General features: G+C 67.1%; 3 protein-coding genes across 5 annotated transcripts in view; 2 read left to right on the top strand and 1 right to left on the bottom strand.

Moving 5' to 3' along the window:
* The first annotated feature begins 386 nt into the window (after window positions 1-386).
* Window positions 387-9563, top strand: STARD10 (StAR related lipid transfer domain containing 10). Its single transcript, XM_030042535.2, has 6 exons — window positions 387-639; window positions 6494-6641; window positions 6875-6978; window positions 7202-7319; window positions 7905-7957; window positions 8060-9563. The coding sequence occupies exons 1-6, from the start codon at window positions 460-462 to the stop codon at window positions 8285-8287; spliced, it is 831 nt and encodes a 276-aa protein (XP_029898395.1). The 5' UTR covers window positions 387-459; the 3' UTR covers window positions 8288-9563.
* A 7687-nt stretch (window positions 9564-17250) lies between these two features.
* Window positions 17251-18937, bottom strand: LOC121232437. The gene is made up of 2 exons (XM_041118445.1): window positions 17466-18937; window positions 17251-17275 (listed from the first exon to the last, which is right to left on the bottom strand). Exon 1 carries the CDS (start codon window positions 18935-18937, stop codon window positions 17810-17812), a length of 1128 nt encoding a protein of 375 aa, XP_040974379.1. The 3' UTR covers window positions 17251-17275; window positions 17466-17809.
* Window positions 18862-21002, top strand: part of ARAP1 (ArfGAP with RhoGAP domain, ankyrin repeat and PH domain 1) — a 38463-nt gene continuing 36322 nt past the window's right edge. For all 3 annotated transcript variants that reach the window (XR_003927539.2, XR_005930865.1, XM_030042531.2), the window contains exon 1: window positions 18862-18960. The gene's annotated coding sequence lies outside the window, so the exon portion shown is untranslated. The remainder of the gene's footprint in view (window positions 18961-21002) is intronic.

The following is a 21002-nucleotide window of genomic DNA, read 5'->3' as shown; positions in this document are numbered from 1 at the left end:
ACCGGTACGCGCGCACGGGCAGGCTGGGCGTGCGGGGGGGTTGCACGGGGGGGTGTGTGCGTGCGTGCACAGCGCGGGGGTCCGTGCAACTGCCACACCTCTGTGCACCCCCCTCACCCCCCCGGTGCTGCCGGGGCCGCCCCCGGCCTCCCCCCCCTCCCCTCCCGGTGCTCCCCCGGCCTCCCCCCCCCCCCCCCGGCGCTGTCCCCGGAGCTCCGCCCCCTCCCGGTGCTCCCGGTGCCGCCCCCGCCCCGCCCCCGCGGCCCCGCCCCGGCCCATCGCGCACCGCGCACCGGGGATGCCGCCGCCGCCGCCGCCGCCGCCGCCGTCCCCGTCGTCCCCGTCCCCGCCCCCGCCGTAGGGGCCGCCGCGACCCGCGGCACCGGCACCGGCAACGGTGGAGGGTTGGGGTGGGGGTGGGGGGGGAAGGAAGGGGGAGAAAGGGAGCGTCACGACACCATGTCGGGTCGCGACAGCGCGTCGGGTCGCGACAGCGTGCAGATCCCCGACGACCGGGATTTCGGGGCGTTCCGGGCGGAGTGCGAGTCGGAGCGGGGCTGGAGCCTCACCTACAGCAAGGCGGGGGTGGCCGTCTGGGTCCAGCTGCTGGAGCCCGAGCGCTCCCTCCATAAGATCAAGGTGAGACCCCACCGGCACCGGGCACCGGGCACCGGGTACCGGGCACCGGGGGGGGGGAACCCAGCGCCCGGGGGCGGGCGGCGGCCCGGCAGCACGGAGGGAGCGAGGACCCCGGGGGGTAGGGGAGACCCTGGGGCGGCGGGGAGGATGCTGGGGGCCAGCGAGGATCCCCGGGGGGAGAACCTGGAGGCAAGCGGGGACCCTGGGGTGGTGCGGCACCCTGGGGTGAGCGGGGACCCCCCCCAGCAAGCGGGGACGCGGGGGGGTGAGCCAGTATCCCCGGGTGAGCAGGGGCTATGGGTGCAAGCAGGAATCTTGTGGCAAGTGGGGACCCCAAGGGTTAGCGGGGACCCTGAGGCAAGTGGGGACCCCAAGGGTTAGCGGGGACCCTGAGGCAAGTGGGGACTTGGGGGTGAACCAGCACCCTGGGGTGAAGAGGGACCCTGAGGGTGAGTGAGGACCCCAGAAGTTAACAGGGACCCTGGGGCAAACAGGGACCTGGGGTGAGCCAGCACCCTGGGGGACAGCAAGGACACTGGGGTGAGAGCCAGCACCCCAGGGTGAGCAGGGACCATGGGTGCAGGCACGAATCCTGTGGCAAGTGGGGACCCTGGGGCGATGTGGCACCCTGGGGTGAGCAGGAACCCCAGGGGTTAGCGGGGACCCTGTGGCAAGTGGGGACCCTCAAGTGATTACAGCACCCTGGGCGAGTGGGGACTTGGCCGAGCTGGCACCCTATTGCAAAAAACGGGACCCCAGGACAAGTGGGGACCCAGGGCTGAGCTGGCACCCCAGGACCAATGGGGACTCTGGGAGTGAGTGGGGACCCCAGGACAAACAAGACCCCGGGGCTGAGCGGGGACAAGTAGGGACCCCTGGGACAAGGGGGGTGCACAGGGGTGACCGGGGACTCACCCAGGGACAAACAGGGACCCTCGGGCATGTGGGACCGTGAGGCCTCGGTGCTGCCTGCCCCCCCACCCCACCACTGGGAACCTCCCCAGCACCCGGAGCCGGGACCGGAGCGGGGCTGTAGGGTTCCTCGGGGCCTGCCGGGCACCAGCCCGCTCTCACCGGGGCTGTCCCCATCTGGGCTGTCCCCTCGCCCTGTGGCACCCGCTGCAGCCCTGCAACCCCCTCTCCTCCGACACAGAGCGGAGCTCCTGGGGCTCTCCGGGTCCCTGCTGCGTCCTCCGGCGGGTCCCTTCCCTCCCCGGTGCCGGTTTGCCGGGCTGGCGCAGGCGGGTGCATGCTCATCCCTCCGGCAAAGTGGGCACACAGGCAGCGTTAGGGCCGACCGGGCACCAGGAATCCAAGGGAAAACTTAGGACAGGAGCGGCGTCAGGCTGGCGTTGCCGGTGGCCACGGGCCACCGTGCCGCGCTGGAACCCCTGCCTGGCTCTCCGCAGGGCTGTCCGGCGTCCCCGTCCCTGCCGGCACCCCCACAAAGCTTTCCCTGGTGCAACGGGTTATATTGCCCTCGCCGGCATGCCGAGGGACGGCGGCGGAGCGGAGGCGGCGGCGGCGGCCGCGGCCTGCTCGCATGCCGCTCTGCAGCAGCTGCGCAAACAAGCGGCGCCGGCAGCACCGGAGAAACCTGTCCCTGGGGTGGTGGCGGTGGCAGGAGCACCGGCTGTGCCTGGCTCCCACCGCGCCTGCGCCCGCCGGGGAATCGCCTCTGTTTGCTCCCCGGCGTCGGCCGGCCGCCGGCGTGGCAGAGCCACGGCTGCGTGTTTGGGCTGCGGTGACCCGGGGACGGGTCCCCACCGTGCACCGGTGGCAGCAGCCTGCGGTGCCGTAGCAGTGAAGTCCTGGGGGGGACGGACGGGGACAGTCCCTGGGGTGTGGGGTGCTGCCCCCCCCCCCCCGCAGAGGTGTGAGCCCGACCCCACGCCAGCACACGTGGCCAGCAGGACACGGAGCGCCCGTCTCCGTGGGGTCTGCGCATCCCCGGGCACGCTGGCGTAGGCACAGCTCCGCGGGGCAGCGCGTCCCAGCCCCCACGCCAAGCCCCCCGTGCCCCCCAGCCTTGCCGCTCGCTCTTGGGGTGTTGCTGCATCCCAAAACGTCTCCGGTGGGATTGAGGTGCCGCTCTCTGTAGAGCTGCTTGGGTGCAAGCACGCAGCAGGGAGGACATGGGGGGGGGGGGTGTGCATCCCTGCCCGCCCCAACAATCCCGGTGTGCCACGTCGGCGTGGCAGGGAACCAGCCCCAGGTGTGTACCAGGATGTCCTGGCCCCGGTTGGCACGGCACGCTCCTGCCACGGGGCGGTCGGTACCCAAAGCCCTCCCTCGCCCCCACGGGGGTCCCCGAGCCCTGGCAGCACCCCAGGGGTGCCCGGTCCTTGACTCTCCGTGCCAGGGGAGCCCGGGCTTGGGGTGCTGCTCAGTTAAACCCCATCGAGGAGTCTTCATCCCCGAAAGGCTGAGGTCCCTGTTTGCCCCGGGGGCGGTCACCTTCCCTCCGGCCACCTTTGCTCCCCGCGCCTGCTCCTCTCCCTGCTTCCCTCCCCAAAGCCTTTCCCCCCCCCGGCAGCCCGTCTACCACCCCCATGGGGCTCTCCAAGCCCCCTCCAGCATCCAGCCTTGCTCCCCCAAGAGCCCGCTGCATCCCGCAGCCACGTCAGGTCCTGGACCCCCCCAGTGCCCTCCTGGCCATATCCTGCTTGGAAAGATCCTGCTGGGTGTTTATATGTTGATGCTGTGCGTGTGCTGAGCAGCGCCGGGCTGCCCCGGCCAGGTATTGGGGACCGTGGGGGGACCAACAGTCCCTGTGCCACCCCCGTGGTCCCCAGCAGCACCCAGACCCAGCACCTCCCACCCAGGATGGGATGCTCCCACTGGATTTCATGCCGGCCGGTGGGACGGTGAGCTGCCCCGGCACACGTGGCATGGCTGACGTGGCACGGCGGGGCCGAGCCGGGGTGTTTGCCCCCAACGCCGCAGCTCCCAGGGGACGGGGCTGGGGGCTGCCCGCTGTGCCTGGCACCGGCAGCCTCCAAAGAGCTGTTTTCCTCCCTGTTTGCTCGCTGGCTTTCTTGCTCCTGCTGCTGCTGCTTTGTAATTAAATGAAACCCGAAGGTCTCGCTCCGCTTTGAAGCGGCAGCCGTCCCCCCCCCTCGCCTTCTCTCCTGCCATTAGGGATGCAGCTCTCGTCTAACCTGTTTTCTGGAGTCTGGAAACAAGTTTGTGCCACCAGGACCTGACAAAACCCAGGGCTGATTCATCGGCAGGACACGGGATTCTTCTGGGATTGTTTGGTGGCCTTGGGGCTGCCCGTTAACCGTCGTGGTGCGCGAGATGGCTGTGGGATGGGGGACCCCGGCTGGGAACCCCCTGCCCACCCCAGTGGAGCAGCGAGCTGGTGCTTGGGGACCTGAGTCCCCCAGGGGAGACTCTGCCCCTGGGAGTGGACTGCTCCAAAAGGACAGCCAGGAGCCATCCCATGGGAAGCATCGGGAGGGGGCTGGAGCTTCGCCGGGCTTTGCCGGAGCTGTCGGGCTCTGGGAAGCCACCTGGGATGCACACGCTGACCGTTCCTGCCCAGACCCTGGCTCCCGCTCATTACTTTATTCATCGGGTCACCTTGAGACGTGGCACCCGGTCGTTAATGATTGCGTCGAACATCCGGGCCACGGGGGAGATCTTCTCTTTAATTAATGACCCACGTGGCCGTGGCCGCCGGCGCTGCCTGCACCAGGTGCCGTGCACCCCCAGGGCCAGGGAAGCCCGCTCCGGACAGGAGGGGATGCTGCCGGTGAAGCCAGGGCTTTGTGGCAGTGTTGGCCCCCCGACGATGTGGGGCTGGGGGTTGAGCTGACCCCCAGGGCAGTTTTTCTCCCATGTCAGGGGTCCCCTCAGTCCCCAACCACCCGGGTGGCCGCAGGGAGCCCCTTGTCCTGCTGCCCAGAGCTGTCCCCGCGAGCCCCTTCCCTCCAAAATCTCTGGGGCAGGGAGGGTGTCGGGGCACGGTCGGCCGCTTGCACCCATTGCATTCAACCTCCCTCCTTTTGGTCTTCCTTCCTTCCTCCTCCTCCTCCTCCTCCTCGCCCGGTAGACGTCAGAGTCAATATTGACTCAGGGCCGCTCTGGGCGCTTCCCGGGTGGCACCGTCCCCTCTCCCGGCGAGACCCCCCCCGGCACTGCCGGGGACATGAGTCACCCACGGGCTGCAGGCAGCTGGTGGCACGCAGGCAGCGCGGGCAGGTCCTGAGTCACCCGGCTGGTCCTGCCCGCGTGGGCACGGCTCGGCCGACCTGCCTCGCCGCTTTAGGAATATACGGGAGAAGCGGTGGCACCCGCTCCCGCATCCAGCCTAGCCAGCGCGGGCACGGTGCCGGGGTTTTCTGGGTGCGGGTGGGGAGCAGGGGGTCCCCAAGGATGTCACCCGGGGGTGTGCTCCCTGAAACCGCCTTGCAAGGCTGTCCCCGTCCGAGTTTTCGGCCGAAGGGAGGCTCACGTGGCAGGGTTGCAATGCAAGGTGCAGGGGGATGAGCAGCGGTGCCATGGGGCTGGGGACGGGCTCCATGGGGTTGGGGATGGGGGCAATGGGCTTGAGAACAGGGTCCGTGGGCTTGAGGACAGGCTCCGTGGGGTTGAGACAGGCTCCATGGGGTTGGGGACAGGCTCCGTGGGGTTGAGGATGGGCTCTGTGAGCTTGGGGACGGGCTCCGTGGGATTGAGGATGGGCTCCGTGGGGTTGAGGATGGGCTCCGTGGGGTTGAGTACGGGCTCCGTGGGGTTGAGGATGGGCTCCGTGGGGTTGAGTACGGGCTCCGTGGGGTTGAGGATGGGCTCCGTGGGGTTGAGTACGGGCTCCGTGGGGTTGAGGACAGGGTCTGTGTGTGGAGGCTTTGGCTCTGCGAACAGCAGCCGTGCCGCACTCAAGGGTCCGGGTGCGGGGCCGTGCCCCGGTGCTGGGTGCTGCCATTCCTCTTGCCGGGGTCGGGGGTCTCCAGCACCGCATGCTTGGGCGAGGACGGTGGCTGTGGCTCCTCTGCCCCTAATTCCCTAAATCTGCTCCTAAAGGAAGGGCCCAAGAGCCGCTCCCCCCAGGTGTTGGGTGCCCGGGGTCTGGGGGTCCAGGAGGGGCCGGAGCCGTCCTTGGGGATGGACCAGGAGCCGGCGGCATTTGGCGGGGGGCAGGATGCCGGTACCCACCTCAGAGGCACTTGGGGCCACGTGTGTTTGCCGGGGTGCCGGAGCAGCATCCCCAGGGATCACGGCGGGGTTGCCTGCGCTGCCCGCCGCTGCCCGTGCTGGCCGCCCTCTCTGCCGGCTCCTGCCCGCGCTCTGCCCCGCGGCACGGCTCCAGCGGCCCTTGGCCTTGGCCAGATGGCATCCGCGCTGCCGGGGGAGGACGGCAGCTTCTCCTTTCTTCTTCTCCTTGTCTTCCCAAGGATTTGGCTGCCATGGTTACCGGAGCTGCTCTTGACCCTGGGGTGGGGGGGCTGCTCCCCACTCCAGCCAGCCCCCCCCCCCTACCATGCACACTGCGCCACGGCACCGGGCATGGCCCCGTGCACCAGACCCCCGTGGCACCACTGGTGCCCCGTGCAGGGATGCTTGCTTTGGGGGGAGACCAGTGATGGCGGGGAAGAGAGGAGGTGGGAAGATGCCCCCCCATGAAGGTCCCCCCGGCATCCGGGGCTCAGCTCCGCGCTGCCTTGGGGTGTAGTTGGCTCTGAGTGCCAAACTGGACCAGACTGGGCTGAGCTGCAGGTTGGGATCCAGCTCCTCTCGGGGGGTTTTGTGTTGGTTTTTGGGGAACCTGAGAGGACACCCCCCACCCGCGGGTCCCCACGGCCGCTCTCCCCCCACCCCGGGGCGGTTTCTCAGCTGCCCACCCCTGCAGTGCAGGATGGAGTGCAAGGACGTGCCGGCGGAGACGCTCTACGACGTGCTGCATGACATCGAGTATCGGAAAAAGTGGGACACCAACGTCATCGAGACCTTTGACATCGGGAAGCTGACCGTCAACTCCGACGTGGGCTACTACGCCTGTGAGGAGGGGGCTGGGGGGTCCCGGGGAGGGGGGAGCTGAGCCCCGGGGCTGTCACGGCAGCGTTCCTGGGTTCAGCATCCGTGGGTTCGGTGGTGCCCGGGCATCGCTGGGAGGAGGCCGGGTACCAGTTTGGGAGGGATTTGGGGAGCAGGCTTGGACCCCCAGCGGGGATGCCTGTGCTGGGTGGGGTGGGGGTGTCTCACCCTGGTCTCCCACCGCTGCTGTCCCCAGGGAAGTGCCCCAAGCCCCTGAAGAACCGGGACGTCATCACGCTCCGCTCCTGGCTGCCCATGGGCACCGACTACATCATCATGAACTACTCCGTCAAGCACCCCGTGAGTCCCCGGGGGGACTGGGGGGGCAGCCGGGGGTGCTGCCCGCACCAGGACGGGGCTGGGTTTGCCCCGTGGTCGGTGGGAGGTCAGGCTGGAGGCATTGGGGGGCTGTTGGGGGGGTCAGGGCAGCCCTGCCTGCAGTTGGTGCTTGCCTGAACCCCATCCTGCCCCTGCCATCGACGCGTCCCTGTCCCCCCCCCGATCCTCACTGTCCCCCCTGCAGAATTACCCCCCTCGGAAGGACATGGTGCGAGCGGTCTCCATCCAGACGGGCTACCTGATCGAGGGGACGGGAGCCAAGAGCTGCACCATCACCTACCTGGCACAGGTGGACCCCAAAGGTAAGGGGGGGACCCCCACGCCGATGCCTCGGGGCTCAGCCCACCCCAGTCCTGCCCTCATGTCCCTCGGGGACGGTTGCCCTCCGGTTAGGGGTCTGTCGTAACGGATCAGCTGAGGTTAATAAATCGGGCTGGAAGTTTTTCTGGAGCTGGGAGGGGTGGGTGGGCTCGGGGTGGGCTCAGAGACAGGCAGCAGCAGGCAGGGAGGCAACCGGGAGCATCTCGGGACACGGCCGGAGCCAGACCAGGAGCACTGGAGCAATGCCAGGAGAAAACATTTTGGGCCCGTTCTCTTGAAATATTTCTTTTTTGGGGTAGAAGAGGTGGCCAACATGCTGAAGTGGCTTTTTTTGAACTCGGCAAGAAGCTGAGGCAGCAGTTTGGGTTGAATCCTGATTTCTCTGGACTGTCCCCTCGCTGCCGCTCGCCTTGTCCCCTCTCCAGACGGGTGTCCCCGAGCCCTCCTGTCCCTGAGGAGGGTGACCCGGGGGGGACTGGCGGTGCCGTGCCTGGGGGTCCCGGCTGTCCCACGGCTGGGGGGGTGCCAGGGTGCCGGTCCCAGCCCGGCTCCTCTTCTCTCGGCAGGTTCCCTGCCGAAATGGGTGGTGAACAAATCCTCGCAGTTCCTGGCCCCCAAGGTGAGTCGGTCGCACCGGGGGGTCCCATGGTGCGGTGGGGTGGAGGGCGAGGTGTGTGTCCCCCCCCGACCCAGCTCAGCTCCAACCCAGCCTTCATCCCAGGCGATGAAGAAGATGTACAAAGCTTGCCTGAAGTACCCGGAGTGGAAGCTGAAGCACAACCCGCACTTCAAGCCCTGGCTGTTCCCCGAGCAGAGCCGGCTGCCGGCCCTGCCGCTCTCCGAGCTCTCCCTCCAGCACGCCGACTCCCTGGAGAACATCGACGAGAGCTCCCTGGCCGAGACCAAAGATGACCGCGGCGAGGCCAGCGATGAGGACAGCGTTAACTGAGCCCCCCAACTCCCCCCCCCCCCCCCCCGGGGCTGTTTTGTCCCTGTCGTCCCCCCCAAAGCAGTTTGTGTCTCTCTCTTGCACGCACCTACACGTGCACCCATGCTTCTGGCTTGGGAGGGGGGGGGGGTCTGCTGCCCCCCTGCCCGGGGACAGGGGGGGCCGTGCTGGGCTCCCCACCTGGGTGATGGCTGCCATCCTCCCCCCCATCCCAGGGTGGGAAGCCGGGGGGCATCTGGTCCCTTCGCAGCCACCGTGGGACACCGATGTCGTCCCCATCGGTGGCAAACCCAAAGTGCCCTTCCGTTCTCGCCCCTGGGGGGGGGGGCAGAGGAGAGTGGGGGGCCCTGCCCCTGCCCCCCAGCCCTGGGGGCACCCCCTCACCCCTTCCCCGTGCTCCCCCCCACTCCCCTGTCCCTCCTCCCTGTCTTCCTCTGTTATCGTTTAACAGAACTGCCTTCCTCCCATGGGACCCCCGCCCAGAGCGAACCCCCAGAAGTGGGGGGGGGGCTTGGGGGTCTTCCCACACCTCCGGGTGTGCAAAGGGGTCTTCAGGGGCTCCTGGCATCTCCAGGCATGCAGGTGGGGGCTTGGGGGGCTCCTGGCTTGTCCAAGCATGCAGGGGAGGCTTGGGGGGGTCCCAGCACCTCCAGGCATGCGGGGGGGGGGGGTGGCTTTGGGGTCTTACAGAACCTCCAGGCATGCAGGGGGGGTTGGGGGGGCTCCTGGTACCTCCACATGTGCTGGGGGGGGTGGGCTTCTGGCACCTCCATGCATGTTGGGGACTTGGGGGGCTCCCGGCACCTCCATGCATGTTGGAGGGACTTGGGGGGCTCTTGGCACCTCCAGGTGTGCTGGGGGGTCTTGGGGGCTCCCAGCATCTTCAGGCATGTTGGGGGGACTTGGGAGGGCTCCCAGCACCTCCAGATATTCTGGGGGTCTCTGGGGGCTCCAAGCATCTTCGGATATCTCCAGATGTTCTGGGGGCTCCTGGCACCTCCAGGAATGTTGGGGGGACTTGGGGGTCTGCTGGCACCTCCAGGCGTGCTGGGGGTCTCGGGGGGCTCCTGCCCCGCCCCCCTTTTCCAGGCAAGGAGCCCCAAGCTCGGTGTTTGAACACTTTCTACGCTAGAATTAGAGGCCTTGAATCGGGATTTTGGAGCTGTTCCTTGGCTGCCCTCCCGCCCCCCTCCTTTGCTTGGGGCGGCGAGGGGAGGAGGGAGATTTTGTACCTTGTACCGGAGCTGATTATTTAGGAATAAAAGAAATAAATCCAGCGCAGGGGGTGACTCAGCCTCTCTGTCCTGCCTCGGTCCCCTGGGAGCCCTCCCTGTCCCCGGCTCCGCAGTGAGCTCTGGTGGGGGGGGTCCCTGGGGGTCCCCGGTCATGGTGGGTGCTGCCGGGTCCTGCTCACCCTTGGGGTCCCCCATGCTGATCCCCGGGAACCACTGCGGGCTTTGGCCCAGGGGGGACCCCCGGGGGGGGGCCCTCGGGGGTGGCAATGCTACCAAAGGGTGCCAGAGAAACCCCTAAACCCAATTAGTGCCGGGCACTAATTAGGGACACAGCTGTTTGTCCCTGTGGTGGGTTTTGCCCCAGCCAGACCAGTAACACCAGTACTGCCTGTCAAACACCCCAAGTGGGGCACAACTCCCCCCAAAACACCTCTGGCATAGGACGCCCCAGGCACTGGGCTCGGGGGGCTTTGGGGGGGCACGATTTGGGGGCATCTCCAGTTTTTCTCCATCACTATAAGGAGGCTTGAAAAGCCTTAAAATGGGAATAAAAGGTGGAAATGGCGAGTGGCCCATAATTGCTCAGAGCTGGGGGGGGCTGTGAGATGGGTCCCAGTGGCTCCTCCCGAGGTGGGGATGGGGGACATCAGGTTATCTGCCCCCCCCAGGTGACAGCAAGAGGAGAAATCCCCCCGGCCCTGCAGGGACAGGGGCTGCTCCGGCTGTGGCCGTCAACGGCGCCTTGTTCTCCAGGGCGGTGGGTGTCACGGGGGGATTCGCCATCACGGGGGGATTTGCTGGCATCCAACGGGACCCATGCGCTGCTGCAGCAGGGAAGATGGAGCTCGGCAAGATGTGACGTCCCCGAGGCCTTCATCCTCTTTTTTCCAATCCTGCTGATATTTGCCAAGAAACCTAAAAACGGCGTCCCCCGAGGAGGGGACCCCCCGGGGCTGCGGGGACCCCCGGAGCCAGGGGGCCTGAGCCAGGGCGGTGGGATGCACAGTGTGGGGGCTGCGCTGGGGAGCGACGAAGAGGAGGATGAGGATGGCCGGGTGCCTGGGGGGGGACCCTGAGCAGGCAGCAGGCAGCCGGCCGGTGTCGGCCTTTGCAAGGGCCGCTCTTTATTTATTTAATTCTGGGAAGGGTTTTTCCCTCCCCCCCTCCACTTCCCCTACCCCCCCCCCCCCCCCCCGTACCCGCAGCCGCCGGCGGAGCCCGCGGCCGCCCGGCCAGGTCAGTCCGGGGATGCTCCGGGGGGCCGGGGGGGGGGGACACGGACACACACGACACATGGCGGAGACCCCTCGCTGCCCGGGGGGGGCCCTGCCCCCCCCCCAGCCTCCCCCCCGCTGCTTCTCCGCAAACTTTGGGCAGCGGCCGGAGCGGGGGGGGGGGAGCGGCGGGTCCCGGGCGGCCAGCCAGCCCCGGCGCTGTCGGGGGGGCGGCGACTGCAGGTCCCCGTCCCGTGTTCCCCCCCCTCCCCGGGGCGGTGGGGGCTGCAAAGCTCAGCGGGGACCGGGAGGGGATGTGCCGCGCTGCGGTGTGGGGTTTGGGGTGCAGGGAGGGGTTGGGGGCTGCGAGGTGTTGGGGTGCCTGGTGCACGGGGGGGGCAGAGGGGATGCTCCGTCCTGGGGGGACAGGCAGCCCCCACCCCCAGGGGACCGGGGTTCTGTGAGGTGTTGGGGTGCCTGGAGCACCGGGGGGGGGGGGGTCAGAGGGGATGCTCTGTCCTGGGGGGACAGGCTAGCACCCCCCGGGGACCAGGGGTCTGCGAGGTGTTGGGGTGCCTGGAGCACCAGGGGGGCATCAGAGGGGATGCTCCGTTCTGGGGGGACAGGCTGGGACCCCCAGGGGACCAGGGGTCTGCGAGGTGTTGGGGTGTTGGGGGTGCCTGGAGCACCGGGGGGGGGTCAGAGGAGATGCTCCGTCCTGGGGTGACAGGCTGGGACCCCCAGGGGAATGGGGGTCTGCGAGGTGTTGGGGTGCCTGGAGCACTGGGGGGGGGTCAGAGGAGATGCTCTGTCCTGGGGGGACAGGCTGGCACCCCCCGGGGAGCATGGCCCTGCGCGGAGCCCGGCTGCAGTGGGCTCAGCCCTGGGACCTCCTGGTCCTCGTGGGGTGCAGCCCTGGCGCATGCGGTTACGGCCAGCGCAGCCCCCCCTTTGCCCCGGCACGCCGGCCGGCGGGGTCTTGCTCGACGGCTGCGTGCCAGGGTCTGGCTTGTGGCCGGTCGACGTGACATACCCGGAGTGCAGCCGGTGCACCCCAGCACCAGGCGTGATCCCGTGTTGCCGTCACATGTGGGACCGGGCTGGACACCGGGGACTCGCTTCCGATTTCGCCTGTTAATTTATATCTGCTGCATCCTCCCCATCCTCCCCCGCACCTCTCGAAAACCAACATTAAAAATAGGACCCAATTAAAAAGGGAGCCGGCCTCCGCTCCACCCCTGTGCGGGGCAATACCGGAGCAAAACCAGAGTCAGGGCCGGCTCCAGCAATGTGGGGGACACGCGGTGGGGGCCGATCATGGGGCAAAGCCCCTCGCAGGGGTTTTTTTTAGGTCTTTTGCCTGTTGGAGGTACTGCCGGAGACTCGGTGGCGGGGGGGGCTGCGAGAAGAAATGGCTCCGTAGGGGAGCTAAGGATGCTCCAGAGCGTGGCCAAGTGTCGGAGGAGCTGCGTGCCGGGGGGCTTCGGGCAGAGCCGGGGGCTCAGGTAGGCTGCGGGCGATCGGCAGCGCAGGTGGAGGATATGGATCTGCTGGGCACCCGAGGGCCGGGCTGGGGGGCTTTCTTGCGGCGCCGTGTTGGTTCTGTCCCACCGCTGGCCGGGGAGGACGTGAGTGATCCCCTAAATGCTGCGGGGAAGGTCTGCCAGGCTTCGGCTCCGCAGGGATGACCCTCCGGCATTGCTGCCGGTCCCCTGGGGCCTCGGGATATGCAACCCCGTGACCTGGATAAGGCCGTGGCGCCCACGGCACCGTCATCATCTTCGGCTGAAGGCTTTGGCAGGGGATCCCATAGGGATGGCTCCGAGCGCCCGGCGAGCGGGGATGCTGCGAGCGGAGGGGGATGCAAGCAGCAGGGGCTTTTTTTTTTTTTTGGTGGGGGGGGGTCAGACACTGGCCCCGCAGGCTGAACCCCCGCAGAGCATCGTCCCCTAAACGTGGGGCCGAGCCTGGCGCATCGCCCAGTGGGTGCTGCTGAGCCCGGCCCCTCCTTGCACGGGGCACGGCCTCGCGTGGGCGAGGGGCCGAGACCGTGGGGACCGACCCCCCCCCCCCGCCCCCCCCCCCCCCCGGGAGCAGGCAGCCAGCGTGTCCCTGTCCCCGAGCCGCTCTGCGGCATGAAAGGAGCATTGTCCGGCCAGCACAAGTGCAATCCGCCGGGACCGGCTCGCAGCCCCCCCTTGGCTTGGGGAGCGATGTGGGGCAGCCGTGGGATCCTCACGTCTCCCCCCGCGTCCCCAAACCACCCGGCTTCATTTTTTCCCTTCACCAAGGCCTCGGGAACTGGGTGGGGAGGAAAAAAAAAAAAAACCAAACCCCTTTTTATTTTTTTTTGCGGGGGGAAAGTCCCTACGGTTTTCCCCTCGGCTCCCGTTTCCATGAGGCAGCCAAACCTCCATGCGGGAACAAGCCCAGGCCTGGCAGGGCTGCCGCCGTGCCTGGCTGGGGGGGCCCTGCCAGCCCCCGCCCCGGGAAGCGCCTCGGCATCCTCGGCGCCGCCGAACAGAGGTACTCGGTGCTCCTCTCACCGCGCTTTCCTCGCTGCCCGGTGGGGTGGGCAATGCCCGGGGTGGGGGGGCTGGGGGTGCAAACCCAGCCTGGGGGGGACGAACGATGGGACACACACACACACAATCTCCTCGGCTGTGGTTTCTTTCCCGGGGGGGGGGTCATGCTTCTCCTGCGCTTCCCCACGTGCTGCTGGGGCATCGGCTTGCCTGGAGCGTGCGGTGCTGTGGGGGCACCGGGGGGGGCACGGTGAGCTGCGGTGGGTGCAGAGGAGCCGGGGGGGGCAGGTTGCACCCGTGCTCCAAAAGTGCTCGGCTATGACATGGCTGTGCCCCCCCCGCCCCGGCTGGATGCGCCCGCACCCCCAGCACATCCCAGATTAACCCCAGTGTTCCCCAGCTCAACCCCAGTATACCCCAGCTCATCCCCAGCAGACCCCAGCTCACCCCCAGCACATCCCAGCTCAATCCCAGTACTCCCCAGCTCAATTCCAGTATACCCCAGCTCATCCCCAGCATAACCCAGCTCAACCCCGGTCTCCTGGGACCCCCGGCTGTGCCGAAACCCCCTGTCCCCGGGCCACCCCGGGGAGTCGAGGTGCAGCAATAGCCGTGCCTGGTGGGGTGAGGGACATGACCAGGGACACCGGGGCGGCATCGGCAGGGCTGGGGCCGGTGACGGAGGGGTGAAGCCCAGGAGAGCGGAACCCCGAGGGCCCGGCTGGCAGATTTGTTTTCTGTTTGAGAACCAGCTCGGCGCGTCCCAATTCACGGCCAAACAACGCCGGCAGCTGCGGCTCTGCCGGGGCAGCCGGGATCCCTGCCAGGATCCCTGCCAGCAGCGCCCGTGCAGTGCCGATCGCCGCCAACAGCGCCCAAACGCCGGGCAATGCCGCCGGCGGGTTTCTCTCGCCTTCCTCCTCCTCCTCCTCCTCCTCACCGCGTCGTGGTACGTCTGGCAAGGCCTGAAGAATTGCTCCGGCACAGGCTGCCGGCGCTGCGCGGCGAGAACCGGGACGGTCGCTGCTTCGTCCTCTGGTAACGTCGAGCTGGCTTCTCGCGTCGCCTTGCTGCGGCTGCCGCGTCCCCGGGGCCATCGGGACGATGCTCGGGGGTGTGGGGTTGGGGGCCGTGCCTGCCCGGGGGGGGTCCCTCGCTCCGGGGGGAGGTCTGCAGGGCTTCGGCACCGCTGTAGAGGCTGCAATTTTAATTTGTGGCGTTCACCCCTAAAAAAACAGCCTTTGGAGGCGCGGGCTGGTGCCATGCAGCAGACCCGGGTGCTGCGGGTGGGTGGCCGTGCCAGGGCTCGCCGGCAGCTCCCTCCGGGCTGTCCCGGGGTGCCAGGACCGTGTCGGGAGGAAGGCCATGTCTGCGCCGGGGAAAGCCCCTACGAAAGCTGCCGGTTGTTTTCTGGGGGTGCCCCCCACCGCGGCGGTGGCTACCGGGGCCGAGCTGTTATGGGAAGCAGCCAGGACATCAGGGATGGGGATATTTATAGCAATATTGGACTTTTGCATCCCTCCATACCCCACGTCCCCTGTCCCCCCACCCCGAAGGCGGGTCGTTTGCCACCAGAACCTAGAAAACCCACCAAGGGGGTGAGCCCTGGGTATTTTGGGGGTGTCTGGGAGGAGGCAGGGAGCGATGCTCCCCCATGCCGGCATCTCGCAGCTCTTCTTCTTGGACAGGGCAGCATGGTTGCCCCATCCCTATTTTTACCACCCCGTGCCACACATCTGGCATGTCCCCCCCCAGCAAATCAAGTCCTGTTCCATCAGCCTGGGAGGGTTGCAGGCACTGTCACCGTGTGCCGGGGGCTTCGGGTGGCTCCGGCGAGTGTCCTGCGGTAGGGACCCCGTGGCCGTCGGGGTGTTAGTGCTCCGGAGAGTTTTGCAGATGGATGCGAGCTGTTAAATCGTTAAAACGCAGAGCCAGAACCCGCCGTAGCAGCAGGTGGAATCTGGCAGGGGGTGGCCCAAGTCGGTGTCTCCCTGCCTGCTCTTCTGCCTGCGGCACGGCACAAACGTCACGCTTCAAGGGAAAAAAAATTGTCTAAAAATAATTTGGGGCTTCCCGCCTGGCTGGGACAGGTTAGAAAGTGCTGCTGTGCCCCCCCCATCCCCGGCATGGCCTTCCTCCTCCTCCTGCCCATGCTGCCAGCCCAGGGTGCAGGCGGGCGATGCTGCCCTAGTTCGGGGCACCCAGGGAGTGACCGGGACGGCACTTGGACACCCCAAAACTGCAGGTGATGGGGGGGGCTGGTTGTGCGGAAAGGCTTTTGCAAAAAGGGTGCATGTGGTTGGGGGGATCCCCACCGGTCCCCACCGGTAGCATCTACGCGCCGCGGCTTGGCTCTGCCCTTGCCGAAGAGCTGCCGGGCGGTGTTGCGGTGGCCAGGGGTGCACGGGAGGTGGCCCCGGCACGGTGGAGGGGGTCTGTGTGTCGGGTCGGGGTGCTGCTGCACCCCCGTGAGCTGGCTCTTTCCAGGCAGAGGTTTTTGGGTGGCCCCGGGGGTGAGCTGGGTCTGTGCCACGGGTGCCCGCTGCACCCCGAGGAGGAAGAAGAGGAGGCGGGAGGGCAGCGGGGCCTGCAAAGGGCCCCCCCACCGGCCACAGCCGGAGCGGTCAAGCCCGACACCAAGAGACTCTCACTTCCCACTTACGGGAAGGCGAAACAGGGACTGACCTGGTTTTGGTGCTGTGCGCCGGGTGCCGTGGATGATCCCCACGGAGGACGCTGGTGCCATGCCCCTCTCCGGGACTGGTGCTCCATGGAGGCATCCTCGGCTTGCAGCCGGTGTTTCGGCACCGTCCCCCCATGGCATCGCTGGACCCCGGGAGGTGGGGGACGGCCCCGTGCCCAGCGGGGCTGCTGGGGGGGGGGCGTGCATGCGGGGTAGTTTCCTGACCTATTTTGCAGGCGGCTGCCAGAAAGTGTGTCAGGAGCTGAGAGCATCCCGGTCGGGGCTCAGTGGGCAGGGACATCAGTTGCTGGATGGTTTTGCCCCCTTTTTGCTGGTTTTGCCCCTTTTTTTTTGCTGGATTTGGCCCTTTTTCTTGCTGGATTTGCCCCCTTTTCTGGCTAGCTTTGCAAGGCAGGCAGCAATGCCCTGGGAGGGGATGCCGGGAGCTCGGGTGCCCTCGTTCATGCCGCAGCCCAGGGCACACTTCACCTTCCTTGGTTTTACTTCCAGGGGGAGAAGGGAAACACGGGCAGGACCTTGGGGAAATGAGGAACCCCTCGTTTCCCTGCCCCCTTGTCCCCGACACCCTCCTCATCGCCTTCCTCATTGCCTTCCTCCCGCTGTGTGTCGGAGCAGGGGGAAGCGGCCCACGAGCTGCCCCATCCCGAGGAGCGGGGACGGCGTTGTCTGGCTCTCGGCTTTCTCTCCTGCTGCCCTCTCCTCTCGGTGCCGCTGCCTTCCCTCCAGCACGGCCCAGCTGCTGCACCGCTCCTGGGTACCAGGCGTGCCCCCTCTCAGCTGCCGTGTGCTCCCCACGCTACTGTGCACACCCCGATCAGCCGTGCACACCCCGATCCACCGTGCACACCCCGCACTGCCATGCACACCCCACATCTCCACGCACACCCCACATCTCCATGCACACCCCTCACCTCCATGCACACCCCTCACCTCCATGCACACCCCTCACCTCCATGCACATCCCACATCTCCGTGCACACCCCACATCTCCATGCACACCCCTCACCTCCATGCACACCCCTCACCTCCATGCACACCCCTCACCTCCATGCACATCCCACATCTCCGTGCACATCCCACATCTCCGTGCACACCCCTCACCTCCATGCACACCCCTCACCTCCATGCACACCCCTCACCTCCATGCACATCCCACATCTCCATGCACACCCCTCACCTCCATGCACATCCCACATCTCCATGCACATCCCTCACCTCCATGCACATCCCACATCTCCATGCACATCCCACATCTCCATGCACACCCCTCACCTCCATGCACATCCCACATCTCCGTGCACACCCCTCACCTCCATGCACATCCTTCACCTCCATGCACATCCCACATCTCTGTGCATAGCCCGCACCTCCGCGCACACCCCTCACCTCCGTGCACACCCCTCACCTCCGTGCACACCCCACATCTCCACGCACACCCCACATCTCTGTGCACACCCCACATCTCTGTGCACACCCCTCACCTCCGTGCACACCCCGCACCTCCGTGCACAGCCGCCTTCGGGCAGTTCCCACCACGGGGAGCTTGGCAGCTGGTGGCACCCTTGGAGGAAGGCACGGTGTGTAGGAGCTGTAAAGCAAGCTGAGCAGCCTGCAGCGAGGCTGGGGTACCGTCTCGGCTGCTTAAACATGAAGCACTTTGAGATTTGAATCACTGGCAGCAGGAAGAGGCTCTGAAGAACCTTTTCCACCCCTAGATTTTGATGACTTTGCAAGATTTAACTTGATTTCTGAATGCTGCCTGAGGCCTGGTGTGTTTGAATATTATTTGCATGTTGTATTTACTGGCCTGTGCTCCACAGTGAGATCTTGAAAATGAAACAGCTTCATCTTCCCAAAGTGAGACCTTTGCAGCTGCTGAACTGATGGGACTCTGCCGAGGTGAAGCACTGGAGTAGTTTCGGTGGGAGGTCTGTGGGGTGCGGTGCTGCTGGGAGCCAAGGCTCGGTACGATCCCCGGCCCCTGCTTCTGCTTTTGGGCATTCTCTGCTCGCCGAGGATTCGCGTCGGCAAGTTTCGGTGCGAGGATGTGGCGCTTTCGATTCCCGGCCGAGAGCGGTGGTGGCTGCGGCTGGGCCCAGGCGAGTCAGTCCTGGGCTCCTCGCCCAGGCTGGGTCTGTCCCCGGCTCCTGCAGGGACGCTGGGGACATCGGCCCCGTCCTGGATGGCCACGGTCCCGGCTGAGGATCCTTTCTTAATTTAGGCAGAAAGGGGTAAAAATCACCTTGGTGCGAGGCTGGTTGCCCAATGCAGCCAGGGATATGGTGGCTGGGTAACCCCCTTCCCACTGATGGCCATTCCCATTCCCACAGGTCCCCCCACAGCCTGGCTCCGTGTCCCCGGTGTCCACCGGGACCCCCGTGGGTGAGGGCTCGCTGCCCTCCCGGGGGGTCTGTGGGGCTCCTGGGGTGGTGGGGACGCAGCAGCCACCCGGCCACTCGTCCCTTCCTTGCTGGTGGCCGGGGCTCGGCTTGTCCTGCTGGCCCCAGGACACCCCATCCTCGGTGCCCCGGTCCCCGCCGCAGTGCCGGGGAGCCGTGCCATGCCGCGCGGCTTTCCGGGGACCACCCTCCCCGTTTCTTCCTTCCTCTCTTGCTGAAGGCCCTGCCCCGTCTTGCCGTCAGCCAGGGCTCGTCTGGTACCAGGGTCCGGCTTCCTCCTCCCCCGTGGCGGCTGCCGTCGGCGTTTCTCGGCCGTGCTGAGATACCGCAGGTTTTGCCGGGGCCGGAGAGCTCTTGCAGCGCGGTGGCGAGCTGCGAGCGAGGGGCCGTTATTGCAACACGTCCCCCCGCGCACTGGGCTCGTAACGCCCGGCTCCGCTTTTCGGCAAGTTCCCGATTGCCGAGGCGGCGTTTGAGGAAGTCCTTGGGCGGGCAGAGACCCCTCCGCAAGCCTCCGCCGCGCCGGCCGGGGAGCTGGGCATGGGCTGCTGGTACATCGGCCACCTCGCCCATCCACCTCCCGCAGCTGAGCCAAGGTACCATGCTTCGCCCGCTTTAATTAGCTTTCTTTGATTAACGAGCCCAAAAGCCTGGGAAAGGGAACACCAGGGTGTAGGCAGGGTTTGCCTCCCCCGCCTGCCGGGTTGCCGGTGCTGGAGGAGGAATTGGGGTGGGAATGAGACCCATCAAGCGGGTGCTGCACGCCTGACGGGCTCCTGTGCCGGTTTTCCTCCAGCTCGTGGCCACTAGCCCAGGTGCCCTCGAAGGGATGGGCAGGGAAGAGCCGTGGGGCAGCCACGGTTCGGCTGCCGGTGCGCAGGGACGGTGCTGCCGCAAGCGCAGCTCTGCCACTGATGCACCGACCGGCCCTGGTCAAACCGCTTGATTCCCCGGCGCCTCATTAGGGGTAATGATGATTTAGCCGGGTGCTGCAGGGCTGCGAGGGTGCAGGGGGCTGCGCGCAGTCACGTCTGCGGTGGTCAAGGCTTTGCCGGAGCCGGTGAAGGCAGCGTGCTCGCCTGCCACCCCCCAATCAGAGACCGCTGCCCTTCTCATCCCATACACAGCTCGTTAATCTAATGAGCCTGGCCTTCATTACTGCTGTGCGTGCTCCCGCTGCCCGTAGCTGTTTGCCTCCAGTTTGTAGGATGGGAAACCCACGGCCCCGACAGCAGCAGTGGGATAAGGACGGGCATATCCCTGTGGCACGGAGGGCTCGGGGTCTCCTGCCTGTGCCCGCGTGTGGCCCCCAGGGGTGGGTAACCCTGGAGCAGACCCTTGGGCAGGAAAGCTGTGGTGTATGGCATTGGGCGAACCTGAAATGGAGCGGCTGGTTTGCTGTGGTGCGTGCCGGGGCCGCTTGTGCACGCTGGCGGTGCTGCTCGGCAGCCGATGCACTGCCCGGCACCGCCGGCAAGCAAAGCCAGGGCAAGGCTTTGGCGTGGGCTGGGATCCCAGGTGGGGTGGCTGCGAAGGGGAGGCCACGGCCGTTTTCTTGCTTAACTCCGCTTCGGAAAAGGAGCTGGGGGCACAGGATGTCCCCCGGGGCTGGGGACGCGGGTGCAGGGATGGGGGAGGATGGGGAGAGGGTCCCTGGTGCCTCGGTGGAGGCTGAGCCCCAGGAGCCCGGCACGACGCTCGGCTCTCCTGGGGCTCACGTGCAGGTGGCCAGGGAAAAAGAGCATCCAAGCCCCTCTGCTAGGTTGGGGACATCTGAATGGGGCTGGTGAGGACGTGGCGGCTGTGGGAGCCCCCCCAGAAAAGCTGCCAGCACCCCTGTTTGAGAGCAGAGGGGATGGCTGAGCCCCTCGGTCCGGACTATGGGGACGATGGGGACCATCCCCGGTCACCCCCAGGTCCTCCATCCCCAGAACGGGGAGACCGAGGGCAGTGTGGGATTGGGATGGAGCTGGCAGGGTCTGTCCCCGGCTGCTACAAGCCCGCGGTGTGTTTCGGCATCCCAGCTCATCCTCCCGGTTTGCAGGCAGCTGCCCATCCCTGCCCCGGTCCTGGGGGTGGTTTACAGCCCTTGCCTGCCCCTCGTCACGCCGTTCTTACAGCCTTTAAGTCTCTTACAAAACAGCTTCGTCGGCATTGCCTAATCCCGAGGAGGAATGTGGTGGGTAAGCACGGCGAGGATTTGAGAGCCGAAAGGGATGGCGGGCACGAGGGCTGGGGTGATTCCCCCCCCGCCCCGGTCCCCGACACCCGGCTGGGTTACGGCGGCTCTCCGGGTTGATTTTGTTTCTGGAATTTCCTCGTCTCTTTTTGGACAGAGGTTATAAATGACCAATGACCGGAGGAAGGAACCCAGCGAGGTCCTGGTGAATGATTTACTGGGCGAGGGTGAAGGGCGATGGTGAGCTGCCAGCCTGGTGCACCGGGGACCCGGTGGGTCCCTCGCTGGAGCTTCGTCCCCGTCCCCGGCGAGCAGCGCCGAGGCCCCACGGCCGCCCTGGCACTCCGCCGGCACGTGCCTGGTGCCGGGGCTGTGCCGGTGGCGAGCGGAGGTGAGCGCCCGGCGGGTGCAGCTCTCGCCTCGCCGCGGCACAGGGTCTGTCCCGGGGTGGGGGGGGGA

The sequence above is a fragment of the Aquila chrysaetos genome, chromosome 19 (genome assembly GCF_900496995.4).
Source record: "Aquila chrysaetos chrysaetos chromosome 19, bAquChr1.4, whole genome shotgun sequence".
NCBI lineage: Eukaryota > Metazoa > Chordata > Aves > Accipitriformes > Accipitridae > Aquila > Aquila chrysaetos.
This window is presented reverse-complemented; position numbering and strand designations above follow the sequence as displayed.